Source organism: Capronia coronata (assembly GCF_000585585.1).
Source record: "Capronia coronata CBS 617.96 chromosome Unknown acBCG-supercont1.1, whole genome shotgun sequence".
NCBI classification, from domain to species: domain Eukaryota; kingdom Fungi; phylum Ascomycota; class Eurotiomycetes; order Chaetothyriales; family Herpotrichiellaceae; genus Capronia; species Capronia coronata.
Genome location: NW_006912893.1, coordinates 210,384 through 228,424, shown reverse-complemented (window position 1 = coordinate 228,424; position 18,041 = coordinate 210,384). Strand labels below are relative to the sequence as shown.

At 51.7% G+C, this 18,041-nt stretch overlaps 6 protein-coding genes across 6 annotated transcripts; 4 read left to right on the top strand and 2 right to left on the bottom strand.

Annotated features, from left to right (window-relative positions):
- Positions 1 to 1,960: 1,960 nt before the first annotated feature.
- A1O1_00086 (uncharacterized protein) lies at positions 1,961 to 3,538 on the top strand (the record flags this gene model as incomplete). The annotated part of the gene is made up of 1 exon (XM_007721007.1): positions 1,961 to 3,538. The coding sequence occupies one exon, from the start codon at positions 1,961 to 1,963 to the stop codon at positions 3,536 to 3,538; it is 1,578 nt and encodes a 525-aa protein (XP_007719197.1).
- Positions 3,539 to 4,730: 1,192 nt separating this feature from the next.
- A1O1_00085 (uncharacterized protein) lies at positions 4,731 to 6,473 on the top strand (the record flags this gene model as incomplete). Its single annotated transcript, XM_007721006.1, has 3 exons — positions 4,731 to 4,879; positions 4,986 to 5,559; positions 5,958 to 6,473. 3 exons carry the CDS (start codon positions 4,731 to 4,733, stop codon positions 6,471 to 6,473), a joined length of 1,239 nt encoding a protein of 412 aa, XP_007719196.1.
- Positions 6,474 to 8,888: 2,415 nt separating this feature from the next.
- A1O1_00084 (uncharacterized protein) lies at positions 8,889 to 9,230 on the bottom strand (the record flags this gene model as incomplete). Its single annotated transcript, XM_007721005.1, has 1 exon — positions 8,889 to 9,230. The coding sequence occupies one exon, from the start codon at positions 9,228 to 9,230 to the stop codon at positions 8,889 to 8,891; it is 342 nt and encodes a 113-aa protein (XP_007719195.1).
- Positions 9,231 to 9,671: 441 nt separating this feature from the next.
- On the bottom strand, positions 9,672 to 11,519 carry A1O1_00083 (uncharacterized protein; the record flags this gene model as incomplete). Its single annotated transcript, XM_007721004.1, has 1 exon — positions 9,672 to 11,519. One exon carries the CDS (start codon positions 11,517 to 11,519, stop codon positions 9,672 to 9,674), a length of 1,848 nt encoding a protein of 615 aa, XP_007719194.1.
- A 409-nt stretch (positions 11,520 to 11,928) lies between these two features.
- A1O1_00082 (DNA mismatch repair protein PMS2) lies at positions 11,929 to 15,129 on the top strand (the record flags this gene model as incomplete). Its single annotated transcript, XM_007721003.1, has 1 exon — positions 11,929 to 15,129. The coding sequence occupies one exon, from the start codon at positions 11,929 to 11,931 to the stop codon at positions 15,127 to 15,129; it is 3,201 nt and encodes a 1,066-aa protein (XP_007719193.1).
- An 890-nt stretch (positions 15,130 to 16,019) lies between these two features.
- On the top strand, positions 16,020 to 17,980 carry A1O1_00081 (carnitine O-acetyltransferase; the record flags this gene model as incomplete). Its single annotated transcript, XM_007721002.1, has 2 exons — positions 16,020 to 17,653; positions 17,839 to 17,980. The coding sequence occupies 2 exons, from the start codon at positions 16,020 to 16,022 to the stop codon at positions 17,978 to 17,980; spliced, it is 1,776 nt and encodes a 591-aa protein (XP_007719192.1).
- Between the last annotated feature and the right edge of the window lie 61 nt (positions 17,981 to 18,041).

Sequence of the window (18,041 nt, the reverse complement as noted above, 5' to 3'; positions counted from 1 at the left end):
CTTCAAGTTCTGGTGAGCTGAAGACGGGATCTGTGCAAGATGGTGAGGAGGCTGGACAGGGCATAGCAGTAGCAGTAGCAGTCCGGAGTCGAGCGCAGTTTGCTGCTTGACCCAAACTGCGGTGAGCGCCATCATGCCAGCTCATCAACGCCATCAATGGCCCTGGACCTTATCCCTGCCAGCACCTTCATTCATCGATCGCTCCTCGTTGACCGCCGACCTCTTCCAAGTCTCCGATCTGCCACCAAACTTGCCGAAGTGGTCAATTTGTAGAAGAGAAGGCAAATATCTAGGACACCTCGAAATATCGCTGGATGCTGTTTGCTCCCCCCACCACCATTTTCCATCCATCCATCATTCAGGAACCAGGTACGAAGCGTCCCGAGCGCTGACCTGCCATCACGGCTTGGGAGGCTGTTTGCGAATGGGATTGGTTGAGAATTCCAATCCTCTCACGAATCGGACATCGAGATACCGCTGCCACTCCAGACTCTTGTTCGCCCCATTCATCGGGTCCCTGTGTGGAAACATGGCACTCCCCATCAAGCAGCGCGCGTCGTGCCGGCCAGGGCTCCTTAGGCCACTCGACTATCTCTAGGATCCTTGCGCCTGGGCTTTGTCGCCACTGAGGCTGAGTGCCCACAAATGACCTGTCCTCTCTTCTTTTCCGGCCCAGTGTGAATAAGACGGTTGATGCTGCAGTTTGATCAAGGCCTTGAGAGCGAGGCTGATCTGGGTGAGCCACTGTTATTATCCGCATGCTGAATGATCCCTCGCTTGCTCTTGTTATTGGTGCAGGGCGACTTCTCGGATCTCACATTCCTCCTCCCTCGCTGCCAGCCGGAACCGGGCTATCATCGCCCGCCTGTCACAATATTTGACGTTGTCTGCGCGTCGACGCGGATCAAATACCCTTAGGTACGCATGCGGTATCGGGAGGGTCATCCTCTGCTCCTCGTCCCTTGCGCTATCGACACATCACAGTTCTTTTCTGGGTCTGCCTCTGTTCACACAGGTGTTGATGGTCTCGATATGAGTCTAGTCCTACCAGGTTGACTTCTAAGCTTGCTACAAGAAACCAGTCAATTGCAAATCGACTGGAATGCAAATCAGTAAGACGCCTTGGAGAGGGGTCGAGTCCGGTCACGGCATGCCAGCTGGAACGTCAGCCCTTGCACACGCAACCCTTTCTTCCCCTAGATCTGCCAGACACTGGATGGCGCCAACATTGACGGCTCTGGGCAATGAGCAGATGTGTGTGTCTGCAGTGATGTTTGCCCTTGGACCCACGATCGCGATGTTTGATACAAGCCACCAGGATACAGCGGTCCTAGTTTCGACTCCACGGTCGGATGCTCTTCTTCCGGGGAAAGGTCAGTGGTGCATGGAGAATGCGGTGGCCAGGCGAGGCCTTGTCATTTTGCAATGCGATTACTTCACGCTGAATGCTTAAGGCACACCTGTCCCAATCGACCACCCCAGCCACATGTCTGTGCGGTGGTTTGAGAGTCTGGATGTGGTCATTGCAGTCGACCACATTCATCCTGACTTCCGCGCTTGTTGTAACGCTACCCCTGCCACTCTTTCACTGCCAGATCCATTCTCCAGATTGACGACACAGGCAGATTCTGCATCTGACCATGGCTTGCATGCACCCATGACAGCTGCATTGGTTGCGATGCCGCCTGCGCATGGCTCTGGTCAAGATTGGCCAAGATGGACGTAGAAAGCCCGACGCTTAGTCCTTGATCACAGCCTTCATAACGCAAGGAATATCTTGCAATTCTCATATAACCTTCATTGTGCCAGGGGAATCCAGATTCCAAGTCGTTCTCACCAACCGAGCACTCCTCCGAGTCCAATCCCTCCGCGAAGAGGCCTATGATTGTTGATTTGCTGACAGCCAGAAGCCCGGACTCTTCACCACATGCCTGATTACTGCCAGTACATGCCTAGAACAATGCCACCAGCAACACATCAACATCTCGCCAGGTCTCTCGCTGTCTCTTCTTCCAAGAACTCTATCCCGCGAGACGCCCACCTTCCTTCGATTTCTGGGCCATACGAATCACTTCTGCCCAGAATACCTTCACCTTCGTTGTACTTGGAAGACTTGTTGGAGGCGTGGCCGTCAAATCCCAAAGAAACTCCTCCGCTCGTCCATGAAAAAGTGTCTCGCAACAGAAACTGGTTAAGAAGTGTCACCGACAGTGGCTCAACTACCGCTCTCGATGATTTTAGCGACTTGATCTCTGCGTACACGTGGGAGCAGCCTCCAAGCTTACTGTCACCTGCCCCAAGGCTGTTCAGAGGCGGTGACTTCCAGCAAGATCCCACCGCCGTCGAATGCCGCCTTCCACCAACAACCCTAACCTTTGCAAATCAAGGGCCGATCGAACCCACTGCGGATACATGGTATGCTTCGAAGAGGAATCCGGCTGTCTTGGAACTGCACCAACACCTGCGTCCGTCACTGCGCAAGTCCTCCATGGAGACCGACAGGCCAAGTACTCCAGTCCCATCACTGACCCATTCACGCAACACGGCATCTTCATCAAGCGTGGAATATTCACCGGCACCAGTTACTCGTTCGAGGGGTGGCACAAAAGTGCTGTCAGAGCAGTGTCGTGACATGAACGTCCAAGATGGGTTTGAAGTCAAGATGCCTATCGTGAGGTTTGAAAGACTTCCGAAGGCCCCACGGTCTGGTGACAACTGTCCACGCTTGTCAGGGTCGTCTGGCTATGATAACGACGCCTTTCCTCGAGCTCTATCCATACCTCATGAAGCCAAACTCACAAGAGGGACGGTACTGGACAGGAATACAGACAAGACGTCGCACATGCCTCCGCTACATGAGACTCAGTCAGAAGTCTCTTACATCGATTGGGATGATGATGAGAAATGTGGGCCATCAAAGCCATCAGCCCTAGTCCGGCTGAAAAGAGGCCTCACCGAATTGCGTACCGCAGAACGTTTCATATCGGACGCACAAATGAGAACGAGACTTTCGGCGCCGGAAGACCTATGCAGTATAAGACAGTTCAACGCACCTTCAGCATCTGCTGAGAAGGTCTTTAATACTGTGATTGCTGCCCGACCTCCCGAAGGGATACAGCGGCCATCAGGTTCGCAAAGGACACGACTTGTTTCTGCTTCTCCTACGGTCAGAAGGAAACAAAGACCACTTCAAATGACAAACCCAGAGAAGTTGCGAAGAGATCTGAGTAACAGACCCGTCCATACAGACTACGAACATGCGCAAACCAGTCAGATCCCTTCATCTCATGGTCGCCATCAACGACATGAAACCCGTTCTGACATGGGGTCTCCTTTCCCACAAATACCAAGACACGCCGACAACGAACGGGGCACCACGACTTTGGCATATGCCGATGTTCCCATTATGTATATGCCTGAGGGCCAGAAGGAAAGATATAATGTTACAACTCCCCGCGCTATTAGGGATGACGAGAAGACTGCCAGACTGGGCAGTGTGGGCAAATGGTTCAAAAGGGGATTAACGCGCGAGGATTGAACAGGCTGTGGCCACTAAGAACAGAGCGTTGGGAGTAGCAAGCTGTTGCCTGGCCTTTAAGAGGTCTCGCTTGGGTTCTTAGGAACCACTGCATTTTCGGATTACTGTTGATGTCTACCTCATCTCCTGTACCAAGACGAGTCTCTGACCATTCTCACTGATGGAGTGAGGCGGCCCATCCCACGTTCTTGGGTTCATCGATGCCCTAATTGGGGACGACGATAAAAGTTGGTTTGCATTGTCTCGATTATGGTATCGTGTCTACACCATGAGTCAGGAAAATGAGTATGCTATTGTACCTTATGGAGTATATGCTGGAATCCAGACGGAACTCCCGTAACCGAATGAGATGACCTGAACAGATTTAGCATATCATGGCGTAACTGGACACGAGCATGAGATGGTATTGAGGAACTGTTATACTGCTAGATGGTCGGACAGCGATTGTCCAGCCTCGTTGAACCAGAAACTGCGGCTGCCAGGATAAGCCCTGCAGTCCGCCGGAGAGACTTCGTTTGGAGAAGAAATGATCCGCCGGAGGGAATATAACCGCTGATACTGACGACCTGAACAAAGTACCTACGTACCTTACGAACTTCGTCTTCCTTACCTTGAGTACTTACTCTACACATTCTTGCGACACGGTGTCCCTTCGAGAACCCCTCAGGAATGGCTGGATACAACGGTCACTTGAAGGGCTCGATACGCCTGCGACCGAGGTTGGCAGTACAACACCCTTGGCTTTTCGGCCACGCTGAGGCTGCGCCTCCCTCCTCCCTGACCTCCGTTGGGCGTGGTCAACACGCAGCCTGGGGTCTTTGTGTAACCTCCAGGCATACGGTGGCTGAAATGCCACTCATTTGATTCGTGCCTCGTCAGCAGCTAGCAAAAGTAGTTCTGCTGAAACCTGAGGAATTGGAGCACCCAATTGCAAGGATTCTCTCGTTCACCTCCTTTTGCCAATCATGGTTGGTCCCAAACAATAACGACTTTTGTTACTACGAGACTACACAGTCTCTGCGATCCATATGAATCCCAAGGGCTCCCTTCCCAAACCGACTTCCTTTTTCTTTCTGTCACGACAGACACTCTTTGTACTGAATGACTTATTGCTAGATTGAACTCCCTCCTTCGGACGTTGTTTGTTGAATCGCTGATCACACTCATGCCAATGCGAACCTTGCCAACTGCCATGGGGCCGAAAGGCCGTCGAAAGCGCGCCCCAAGTGAGGCTGAGTGGGAACGCATCAAGGAACCCTTGAGAAGGCTCTGTATCGTGCAGCGACTTCCATTGTGGCGGATCGCAGATATTCTCAAGCAGGACTATGAGTTCGATGCTGCGTAAGTGTCCTGTCCTCGCCGTGGTTCTCTCCTCACATAGTCAGGCTTCACATGTACAAACACCGGATGAAGAATTGGGGAATTAAAAGGAATTACCACCGGAAAGAATTGGCCCCTGTGGCAGAAATGGCTCGGTGCTTCGACAGGGCCGGAATACCTCCCCCAAAAGCGACTCTCAACGACTTGGTTCTGATACGGCGTGCCAAACGCCATCTCCCGATCCGTCTCAGGATGATGGCGATCATCCGTCGAGGACCTTGAGCACTAGTAGACACGGAATCATCCAAACGGGAAAAGGAACGAACACTAACCACAGCTTGCATTCGAACCAGCGAGCTGTGGCTAGAAGTACATTGATACCGATGGCTGCACTGCACCATTCCGACGACCTGCGTGATTTTGAGCACATTTTGAGACAAGTCAAAAAATACTTCGAATGGCGCCTCCGCAATGAACCGCCTCCTAAGACCAGATCGGCTGAGGGCTGGGGTGTCGAGACAACTCGATCTGTCAATCCCGTCGATTTCTTCTTTGATGTCGGCTGCTACTGTGACGAAGGCGCCCGTGGTGGTGAATCTATATCCACCGCGACGTTCCTTACCAAATTACGCACAGATACGGTAGCGATGCTTCAACATGAAGATGAAGGTCTCCTCTGTGCGCTCCTTGATTACTGCAACGTGCCTTGCTCTGACCTGGAGGGACCAATACACTGCAGTGTTTACTCCTACATTGCTACCGTTTCCAGGCGACTTTTGGGCCAGACACATCCGGCTACAACGATTCTCCTCCACAGATCAAGAGGACGCATCAACTCTTCCCACTTGATCTTGCAAATGATGTACGACATGGCACTTAGACTGGTCAATTATGGATCACGCATCACATTTGACCTAGAAGGCAGACTAATCCGCATATTCACTCGGGAGGTCGATTTCTATTTGGCATCCGCGTTCTGCCAACGTACATTACGACGGCACTTGGAATGCTTCGGACAGAAATCATACTCCTACAGGCACATGCTGTGCATGTATGGCAACTTCCTTTATGATCACAAATTTTATGACGATGCGGAAAGGATTTCATCCCAAAGTCTGGATTTGCACAATCCTTCTGGCGATCAAGAGGGTTTTTTCTAATTTTAAGGCTATTCGCCCTGAATACACTCGCGAATATCTCGGAAGCGAGAATGGACCTGGCTAAAGTGCACGACTATCTCACTCAAATTTGCGTAGGTCTGTTCAAACTCTATGGGCCCGATGGCCGGTTGGCTCGCAAGACCCTTCTGCATTTGGTACGCATCGAGCGTCTGCAGGTAGCCCAAGGTCTTGGAAACGACAACAGGGCTGGTTATGTTGCAGAAACTGACCCAGAAGATCATTTGCAAAACTTCATTGATACAATCGATGGGATTCAGCAGGAGATGGAACAGCTGGAGTTGGGCATTAACGAAGGGGATGAAGCTATAGGACCGGGCGAAATGCCCTGGGATATCAAGCACTCTTCCAGTAATGACGACGTCTCTCGAGGCAGCGATACCGAAACCAACAACCTGGAGCCACAGCTTGCAGACTTGGGGTCGTCGGGCAAATAAGTCTGGCAAAACAGTTTCGATGAGGAGATTGCAGAGTCACAGAATCTCAAGGCTATGGACGTCGGCTATGCTGAAGCGTCCACTACCATTACAGATACCGATGGCTTACAAGCGGGCATCGACAGCTCAGCCCCTTTCAATTCTGTATTCTCAGAATTGCCGTTTGCACTCATCGACAGCGACAACGATAACGAGTACGAGAAGGTGTTCCTTGATATTGACGACATTCCTGTCCTGGATATGAGTACGGACGATCCTGCACTGACAGTCTCCGAACCAGTGCAGCTTGATATCGCATCTGAAACAATACCTGGCCTCGAACGAGTCGTCAACTTTCAGGAGAATCCAGACAACCAGTTCGATGTCCAGGCCTTCGACGATACAGGCCACAATTGGGCAGGAACCAACCACGGCTCGATGGTCCTCGACACCACTCTCGAGCCCGAGGTGTTTTCGGAAATGGACCCGGACTTGGATGGCATTATCAGGGGAGTTTTCATGGAGATGTAAGAGCCTGGGGGATTCGGGGACTTCATAAACTGGAACGACCTGTGGACGGAAGAACGCCAAGAGTTCGAACTGGCCGCTCAGGCGTTCCATATTTAAGAAGGCTTCAATCTATGCTAGAGAAACGACATATCGCTCTTGAATGTGTGTCTGAAGACGTTCGGACGCCTTCTTGCTTCAGATTAGCGCATCCTCCTACCAGCAGTCCCACAACAAACCTGATGGAAAATCCCAGGTACAGATCGAGAACGGGCCAAGATGTGAACGTGTCTGTATCCGACACGCCTCATGTCCAGATACACAACAGGCAAGGATGCTTTCTTCTTCAGCTCTACCTCCACCATAGTGGAAGGGTTGGCAGCATGGCCAGGACAGTTGACTTTGAACGTCGTCGTCCTCAATGCTCCCTTGAAGGCCAGAAGAGCCTGTACTGTTCAAAGTGGTCAAATGATGCGGACAGAACTACAGAAGGAGCACACTATATCCCGGCTAAGATGGGCAAGATTGATGGATCCCTTTTTGTATTTGGTGTCTGGCGCCGGCAAGTCAAGGCACTTTACGACCTATTCAAGTGATATGAATGGACGATTTGATGAGGATACGATGTGACGGTTTCTCAAGGGTAGGGTTGGTGCTTGATGGCACTACAATAGTCATGAGTGGATTAGATATTGCAAGTTAGGAGAGCAACTACATGGTATCATGATCAGGCATTTTCCAATCCTGAAGTATTTCTTGATGGTTATCTACATCCTTCTAAAGACAAGACGTTGTGTTCTTTGATTCTCTCCTGGGGACATGACATGTGCCATTCTGAGCGCTTTCCCCCCTGTATATCTGTGGTACATCTAATCATGTCCGGCTCCCATGCAGTCCATCACTGCTCGTGGATGGAAAAACGTGTCGAAGCCCAAAGAAAACCACTTTCTCTGGTCAGCGTTGAATGGGGCCCTCTCACATTCGTCACCCTTCTAAGACGGGGCTTGATATTGAAGAACGGTATAGATTGACCCGTGTCATTGAATGTCTTGATTGAGGACGCGCCGAGAATCATCTGGGAAGCTTTTCGCGGTGTGCGTGGAGCCGAACTTTTGAGTCTTTGGCACTGCCAGAGACTCTATATATATATATACATGATTCTTCCCTTTTGAGTCGAAGGGGCCGTGAATGACTGACCAGTGATGCCCTTAGAGACGGGAGAGTTGAAGCTGCCTGCATGAGCGATTGTTGGTCGATACCCCAGCCCTCCACAATCTTGAGGTTGGTCATGTGGATTTGGACTGTGGGGAGAGACATGGCTAACAAACTGCCCTTGCTTGGTGCTGTTGGATTGATCGTTCGTAGAGCGAGATGTTTTTGTTCTTGTTCTTTGCGAAAGGCAGAGCGGAAGTTCAATACTGGAAATCGCTGAGGGGTCGAGTCGTGTCGATATTTGCTTGTTAGATGATTATGTCTCAGGTCGATACTTCTGGCGTCGGGCTCGCGGGCGTCATCCTCTAGCATATCGAAGGATTTTCCGCGAAGATCGTGTGTTGCTTTGGTATTGTCAAGAACGTTGTCAGTCTCTTGCCGAGCTGCATGATCCGGTTATGCTTCTTGGATCCTGTGCTGACCAAATCGTTGGAGTTCTCGACAGTTGATAGCTCTCTCGTCCCAGTCGGCATGTAGCAATCTTCTCTCCTTGAATGTAGAACTCATATCCGACTAGTAATTGTGGTAGTTGACCTTGATGTCTGAATCCGTCGCTCAGAATCCCACTCCTGAAGCACTTTCGCTGTCGTGTGTCTCCAAGGGATTCCCATCCACGTTCGTTCCTCCAGGTTGGTCGTATGTTCTCCCAAGTCCAACCGCGAGGTTCCTATCGCTTACTCGTCCTTTTACTTCCTCTCTTATGTTCTCCTTTTTGACTTATCGCTTCATCTTCCATTCATATTCAACCGGCAGATCCATCCCGACTCTCCGCGCCGTCAACCGGACTCTCTCCTCCTCATCCATCCCCATTCCGGGATTATACCGCTGCAAGAGGGTGCCGTACATCCGCTGCGCCCGCAGATAGGCCACGAACTGCTCGATCTCTTGGTGTCGGGCGCGGATATATTCTTCACTGGTGTTGGGGAGGGGCTGACTGAAATGGGCGCGGATGGACGTGTGGATGGGTGTTCGAGGTGCTTTGTGGCGTGGAGAGGGAAGAGGTGGCAGCTCGCGGAGGAGGCGGCGGTAGAGTGCTTTCGCTGTTGGCGTTGTTGACATTTTGTCCTGAGGTCTTGGTAGTATCGTCTTACGGACAACTAGAATGGCGTGGATGCGAGAGAAAATTGGCCTTGGATTGAGTTGATGGATGTGAGAGGACAAAGATACAAAGTGCGAGTTCAAACACCGCAGTACAGGTCGACTCTCGGATCGTGGGTGACTAAGCATTTTCATCACGTGAAGAGCATAAGAGTCTAGCACAGTAGCATGCTCGGTTGTCTTGTCTTATCTTATCTCCGTTACTCTAACTTACCTAACTAGGTAGCCTCGCTAGGTACTGGCACGTTCAGTCTTCCGTGTAACATCTTGGTTTACACGACGCGTCTCACACGTCCACCATCAGGTAGGTAGAGACCTTGTAGGCAAAGTATGCCAGCAGCCTGATCCGCAACATTTGCTGTGCAGTGTTGTGTCTGCAATGGTCTATATTGTCATGGTTGATCAGCCTCTTGCCTGACCCCAATCCCGATTCCGCCCTCGCGTTCTATCGTACGTTTCCAACCGCCACCGCTCGTCCCATCCATCCTCCACCACTCCGTGACTACCGTGGTTCTCTCCCTGGCCAGTCTGGCTATCTCTCCGGTCGTTGTTGGTCAGACTCAGCTGTTTCCTCAACAACACGGGATCAGTACTCTCCCGGCCCTCTCGTGGCCGCTCGTAGCATGAGAAGTTGAAGATGTGGGTCGTCTTATCGTCAAGCCCCAGAATCGGATCGACAAGACCGGGTACATCGTTTCGAAAGTCGTCGGTGGATACGAAATCCAGCTGCATGACGTGGTTCTCAATTCCGGCGTAGATGGTAGGTGACATGGGTGAAGGGCTTGACAGAGAGTAGACGGAACCGCGATAACGATTGAATCGTCGACCGGGCCGGCGGGAGAGTGGCTGCCACAGCCGTTCGCCATGGTTTATAGGCGGGGTGAGGAAGATGTTGAAGTCTCGTCGAGCGTTCGAGGGCTGCGACTCCGTTGAGAGTTGCACATCAGGGGTTGCGACACGCCTGCTGCTGCTGCTGCTAGATGTAGACCGAGCTTCGAGGTATGAATACACTCGTCCTCCTGGCATGCGGAGGTCAAAGGTCTTGAGACACCCGTTTTGCGAACTCCCTGCAAGAAACCGCTCGTGGCCGATGGACAACAGCGACAGAATCTGCCCGTCGTCCACGAAATCAATGTACTCTGCAACCGGGCGTGTTGGTGTCCGTGTGTCGTGAAGTCTAGCGATCCCGTCGGACCAACCGGACAGGAAGATTTGTCCTGGCCGGCGGGTGCTCGTCCCGAAGTCGTCCAGTGGCATAATGACATTGGCGCTATGTCTCCCTGAGATGGCATGAATGGATTCGGAAAATGACAGTGTTTGTGAAAGTCGTCTGACCGATAATCCGGTAGGACTGATGTCGTACAGATCAATGGGTGCTCGGTCTCGTCCTTCAAGGAATTGCACCCCGACTGCTAATGTGTCCTCTGACAGAAACTTGGCACATCGCATGCGTTTGCGGACAGTGTATTTCTCCTGGATCGGAACACTGTCCATGGGGCGTACATTCCGCTCTGAACTGTGGACCGGATACAGATGGATGGAACTGTTATCGAGTGCTGCCAGGATAGGCTGTGCACTTCTGGTGATATCCATGCACGACAGTTCCTCCGATCGCATAACATATCTTGAATTTTCGGTGAAATGATCAGACTTCGAAGATGTCTCGACCTTGACTATTTCATGGTTGGCCCTCCTCAGGATGATGGTCTCGCCATCGCTGTTTTCATGTTGGTGCGGCAGCAGAAGTCGGACATCCAGGATGTCGAGGTCTTGTCTGTAATCCTCGGGGATCCTCAAAGAGCTCCAGGTGGCTACTCCGTCTTTGATGGTACGCGTCCTCAATCTTCCTGCTGCTCCCCAGGCCAGGACTTCCTTGCGACTAGACCAAGACCCTCCTTGCCACACCTGGTAACTGTCAATGACTGGCCGATAGCCGACGGTATAGCCTGGATTGTATCCTTGTGGAAAGTCAACATTGTCGGGCGGTGGACAGCATTCTCGGGCAATGAATGCTCGACGGTCCCAAGCACGAGACCGCGATGTCAAGACGCGAGCAGCATCTCTCCAGAATGGAGGCGTTCGGATGGAAGGAAACTGTCTTTGCACAAACTCCCGAAAGATAGCATAGTGGTCGGCTGAAACAAGATCATATAACTTGTGGTTTGTGAGGGAGAGATTGACAATTGATGAGGCGGTGGGCAAGTATCCGGCAATCTGTTGGATGACCTCAACGGGTAGTTCTTGTAACATGGAAATAGAAGTGTCCTATCTGGAACCCAAACGCTCTGACTGTAATGGAGATTCGAAAGCCACGCTGAAAAGATATCGAATCGACGCAGTATCGCCTTCAGGTCACTTTTGATGTTCGCCTCTGGCTTCAAGATGAAACGAAATCTCGCCGCTTCAAGGGGGCCAATTGACGTCATGCTTGACGTTCCAGCCTCGTTTCTGTTTATGGTCTAGTCTGTATATCACGTGTCGACCGTTTCAGCCTGATCTCAACTGCCTCCAAACTTCCTCCAACTTTGGCTCCTTCACGATGTTGTATGTTGTGACTGTCCCGTTCCACTTTCTGTGAGGCGCCCTGGTCAATATTATCACCATGCCATACCACGCACCCTGAGACCTCTCTCCCTTTCTTTCATCAACATGGGCTGGCATGGCCACCATCAAGGCCATCGAGGCCAAATCCGTACACCAGATCCAGTCTGGACAGGTCATCGTTGATTTGTGTTCTGTAGCCAAAGAACTGGTTGAGAACAGTCTTGATGCCGGGGCTACCTCCATCGAAGTGCGGTTCCGTAACAATGGTCTGGACACAGTGGAAGTACAGGATAACGGTGCTGGCATATCTCCCACAAATTATGAAACCGTCGCATTGAAACATTATACCTCGAAATTGTCTACTTACGATGATCTATCCAGCTTGCAAACTTTCGGCTTTCGAGGCGAGGCCTTGTCTTCTCTTTGTGCTCTGTCGAAATTTTCCATCACGACCGCACAAGCAGAAGAGGCACCTAAGGGCAAACGGCTCGAATTTGATGTGTCTGGTAGACTGAAGTCAACAACGATCGTTGCTTGTCAGAAAGGCACCACCGTTATTGTGGAGGGACTGTTTGAAAGCCTACCGGTTCGACGCAAAGAATTGACCAAGAACATCAAAAGAGAGTACGGCAAAGTGCTAGGACTCCTACATGCTTATGCATGTGTCTGTGTCAATGTCAAATTCACTGTCAAGAATACGATGCCCAGGGGGAAGAGCATGACGGTCTTCGCAACCAAGGCCAATGCAACCACCCGGGAAAACATCGCAAATGTATATGGAGCGAAGACATTGGCTGCCTTGGTTCCCTTGGATCTGGAGTTGGAGTTCCGACCAACCTTAACACAAATGGTCCAGAAAGACAAGACTCATTCCAGAATCCATGTCAAGGGTCACATATCCAAGCCGGTGTTTGGTGAAGGCAGACAAACACCAGATCGTCAAATGTTCTTCGTCAATGGCAGACCATGTGGTTTGCCACAAATTGCAAAAGCCATTAACGAGGTGTACAAAGCTTTCAACGTATCCCAATCCCCCTTTATCTTTGCGGACTTGCAAATGGATACGAATGCCTACGACGTCAACGTATCGCCGGACAAGCGAACTATACTCCTCCATGACTCAGCCGTTTTAACCGAGAATTTGAAGGCCGCATTGAACGAGATGTTTGACAAGCAGGATCAAACTGTCCCTCAGTCACAGTTGCAGACGCCTAAGCTTCCTGCTTTCCAAAAATTGAGCTTTCAAAGACATTTGTCCTCTGCATTACCTGATACGGAAAGCCAGCCAACATTGTCGTCGAACCAATCTAGTCGTCATGAAGAAAGTCAGAACTTCGATGAAGGGGGCTCGGCACAAGAGGATAACGCCGGTACATTGTTCCGGGATCACTTCAAGAGCTTCACGAGCACGAGGGACGAATCAGAGTTGGACACAAAGCAACAAGCGAAGACTCAACAACAACGGGAGAAACGCGCCGGAAAGTTGGCAGAAAGACTCAACGAAGAAGCGCAGAAGACTGCACACTGGGACGAGTATGACGACGTGCGTGATATTTCTATGTTGGAAGGTGGAGCAAAGGATGCAATGTCCGAGCCCTTCCAATCACCAGACCAGCACGAGGCTGAAGTCGATGATGTGGATGAAATGATGGGCAGCCAACAAACATCCGAGCAGGACAGCGTGCACACTCGAGACTCTTCCGCTATTCCGTCTACGATGCCGTCAACAGCCAAAGAGGAATCTGGTGTGGTTCCCAATGCATTTGATCGCATGAGACCCAAAAGAATGCCGGCGGAGCTGGCCACAGTCCAGGTTGGCGACAAGACCATCACCGCGATTCTAGGTACACAATTTCCCAGAGCACCCGAGAGAAGAGAGCACCAGGCTGGGAAGCGAAGAGCGGATGAGATCGGCAGACATCCTGCAAAACCCACGCAACTGACACAATTCTCACAGCAGTTGTGGAAGTTTGGAGCTGAGAGAAGCGACTCGTTTGATGAGGAACTAGATGATCAGGAAGAACAAGAGGAGGGGGAAGACGTGGAAGAGGAGGGCGAAGAAGACGAATTAGAAGAAGACGATAGTGGAGGAGAAGAAGCCGACCATTCTACCGCATCTAGTTCTGCCCAGGATGATTCGAACCAAGAAGACCTTGCCTTAGAGCCTCAGCTCGAGATATCCGGAGTAGACGGCAGTGAGCGGGAAAATGGTGGCCGCAGTCCTGCCGATTCAACCGACAATGGATCTGACAATGATTACGTCGATGAAGCAGAAAAGAAACGGGTCGAAGAAGCACGGGTAACTGAACTGATTCGAGCTGCCGAAGAGAGATCTTCCATTCCTAGCAAAGACAATTTGAGGCGAGCGACAAAAGCACTTGCTGGTGGACAAACGAAGGATTCAACGACGAATCTTCTCGCAACTGTTGACTTCTCCCTTGATTCTGTCCGTCAGCATATGAGGACACAGCTTTCCCAGGCCCAGGGCGCCTCTGATGGCCATGACATACCGGTTGGAACTGTCGCTACGCCAGCAGAAGACGCCGAGACGCAACTTTCTTTGACAGTGTCCAAAGCAGACTTTGCGGAGATGCTCATTGTAGGGCAATTCAACCTTGGCTTCATCATCGCGGTACGGCCTGCCAAAGGATCCTCGAACGAGCGGAGGCGCTCGCGCCAAGATGAGTTGTTCATTATCGATCAGCACGCCTCCGACGAGAAATATAACTTTGAAAGACTGCAGGCTGAAACAGTTGTGGGCAACCAACGACTTGTCCGCCCAGCCATCCTCGATCTGACGGCGGTGGAGGAAGAGATAGTGCTCGAGAATTTGGAAGCTCTGGAGAAGAATGGCTTTGTGGTTGAGGTCGACATGAGTGGTGACAGCATGGTTGGACAGCGGTGCAGTCTTGTCAGCTTACCCTTGAGCAAGGAAGTCGTCTTCAACACCCAAGATCTTGAGGAGCTCATTCATCTTCTTGCCGAAGCTCCTGGGCTTGCGAGTGGCAGCGAAGCAGGGGTGCCGCGACCGAGCAAGGTCAGGAAGATGTTCGCCATGAGGGCATGTCGGTCAAGTATCATGATAGGCAAGACATTGTCGAAGAAGCAGATGGAAAGAGTGGTGAGGCATATGGGTACGATCGACAAGCCGTGGAATTGTCCTCATGGACGGCCTACCATGAGACATCTATGCAGTCTGAATGCAATGGAGTCGTGGCACGAGGGTGATGGGGAACTGGGGGAAGAACCAGTTGGGCTGGGAAAGGCATTGCAGAGATATGCTGCCGAAGGGGAAGAGTATAATGACGAAGAATAACATCGATCGATGGGGAGCGAGTCAACAGCAGTTTTGATCTCTGTAGGTCAATGACTCAATAAAGGTACACTTTAGCAATTCAATGCTACAAATGCTATCAATGCTACTCAACAGTATCTACACTCCCAGTATTGCCATCGATCCCATGTTCCGGAGAAAAGGGTCATGGTCATGGTCATGGTCACCGCCCGATCTCCGCTCCCCGGTCTCCGCCCGCCTCCGTGTTTCCCCCGGATGCTTTTCCTTGGCACCGGAATATCGTTCTTCCACTCCGCACCGTTCAAATGCATTCTTTCTCCCGTGTGTCCTTGTACCTCGGCTGAAGGGACACACTCGGCCATTTGGCATTTGCTATCGTCGAGTTCACATTCCCAATTGTACGTTCCCTGTCGGTTGTCGGTCGATCGCTTGTTGCACGGGAACTTCTACCAACGCCGCGGTAATTCATTCTCTGGCCCTGCATCTTCGTCCGAAGCCATTCCGACCTAAAAAGTGTCGTGCGGCCGGATATTCATCCTATCGCGCTCTGCCTGCAGCCTCGAAATCTTCTATCCTCCTGTCCTGCCATACATCTTGCTGTCCCCCTTCCACCTGTGATTTGGGTATGTTTTCCTCCATAGGGCGGACACATTCATCACTCCTCGCAATCCCTCGAGCTTCTAGGACTTCTGTAGCTGTCAAGGTACGAGACCTCAACCAGTAACTATGCCGTCAATCTGCAGTCACTCACACGTCTTAGGCATTTGCAATGGCCCCTGCGAACAAACGGAAAGCCTCGACGGGACTCCATTTCCGGTCAGCGGAGGGTGAGTTGTTGGAAAAGAAGGGAAACTGGTGCAGAAGAGTGCTGAGTCAATGCAGAATACCGAGAAGACAAAACTAAAGGGAACATGTATCGGTTTGAGGATTCCCTACCGAGACTGCCAGTACCGTCCCTCGAAGAGACTTCCGCGCGCTACCTCAAGAGTCTACACCCTCTTCTCACCAAAGAGGAATTCGCGGCGTCAGAAAAGGCCGTGGCCGCATTCAAAGAGCCGGGGAGCCTAGGACAGAAACTACAAGAAAGATTGGTGGCCAAGGCACAAGACCCAAAGGTCAAGAACTGGATTATAGATTGGTGGAACGAGGCGGCATACTTGGGCTACCGCGACCCCGTGGTGCCTTATGTGTCCTACTTCTATTCCTTCCGCGACGACAGACGGCGAAGAAACCCGGCCAAACGAGCGGCCGCCATCACCACGGCCGCTCTCGAGTTCAAACGACAGTGTGACGACAAGAGCCTGGAACCGGAGTATATGCGTGGGAAGCCCATGGCCATGAACAGCTACGAGTACATGTTCAACACGTCCCGAGTCGCGGCGATTCCCTCGGACTATCCCATTCAATACCCGGCCCAAGGCAACGAGCATATCATCGTCATACGGAACAACCAGTTCTGGAAGATCCAGACGCACATCAACGGGAAACAAATCAACACCTCGGAGCTCGAACAGCAGTTCAACAAGGTGTACAAGGGTGCACAGTCCTCCGATCCCATTGGCGCCCTTACGTCGTTCCCCCGTGACCAGGGCGCCAAAGCCCGCGACAACCTTCTCGCAGCATCTCCCTTGAACGCTTCCGTCCTGAAAGAGATCGAGGCTTCTTCATTCGTCGTATGCTTGGACACCACGACCCCCATCACCCTGGAAGAGCGGTCGCACGTCTACTGGCACGGAGACGGCGCCAACCGATGGTACGACAAGCCGTGTCAATTTATCGTCAACGACAACGGCACAGCCGGGTTCATGGGCGAGCACAGCATGATGGACGGCACAGCCACCCACCGTCTCTGCGACACGGTCAACGCGCTCATCGTGCACAACAAACTCGACTTCGACAACCCGACCGTCCGCTCCGACCTGCCTGACCCGACCCCCCTAAAATTCGAAACTTCCGCCGCCGTGCTGGACGATGTGGCCACGGCCCAAGCGCAGTTCCGCAAAGTCATTGCGCAACACGACCTGCGTGTCCAAGCCTATCAGGGCTATGGCAAAGGACTGATCAAGAAATTCAAGTGTTCGCCCGACGCCTACGTGCAGATGGTGATCCAGCTGGCCTACCACAAAATGTACGGCAAGAACCGGCCGACCTACGAGTCCGCCGCCACGAGGAAATACCAGGAAGGTCGAACCGAAACCACACGGTCGGTGTCGGACGAGTCCGTGGCGTTTTGTGATGCCATGGCCGATCCGGCCGTGTCGCGCGACGAACTGGAACGGCTGTTCCGCGCCGCCGTCAAGGCTCACGTGGAATACACCGCCGCCGCGGCCGAGGGGTATGGCGTGGACCGACATTTGTTCGGACTGAAGAAATTGGTTAAAGACGGCGAAGAGCTGCCCGACCTCTACAAGGACCCGGCCTATGCCTATTCGTCCACTTGGTACATCAGTACCAGTCAGTTGAGTTCCGAGTATTTCAACGGCTATGGCTGGAGTCAGGTGGTTGATCAGGGGTGGGGGATTGCTTATATGATCAATGAAAACAGGTATGTATTGATGTGTTTTGTTTGGAATGACCTTTTTGTCTGTCTCTTGTTCTGTCGGAAGGGCAACATCATCTTTGATCTGGGTGCTAGGGGCTGCCGATACCTCCTTTTTCTTTTGTCTCCTCTTTCTTCCTGTCGAGAAAAAGTTTCTTTTTAATTTGCTGACTTTTCTCGTTTACCTACAGTCTACAATTCAACGTCGTGTCCAAAAACCTCGGCTGTGAAAGAATGAGTTTCTTCCTCAACGAAGCCGCCAACGATCTTCGCGACATGTTGCTTCCGACGTTGGACTCGGGCAAAGCGGACCCCGTCAAGGCGAAGCTGTAAATGGATCTGATGGTTGCATTGAGCAGTTGTTCTCTTAGCAAATCAGGCTGTGTGTCTGTCT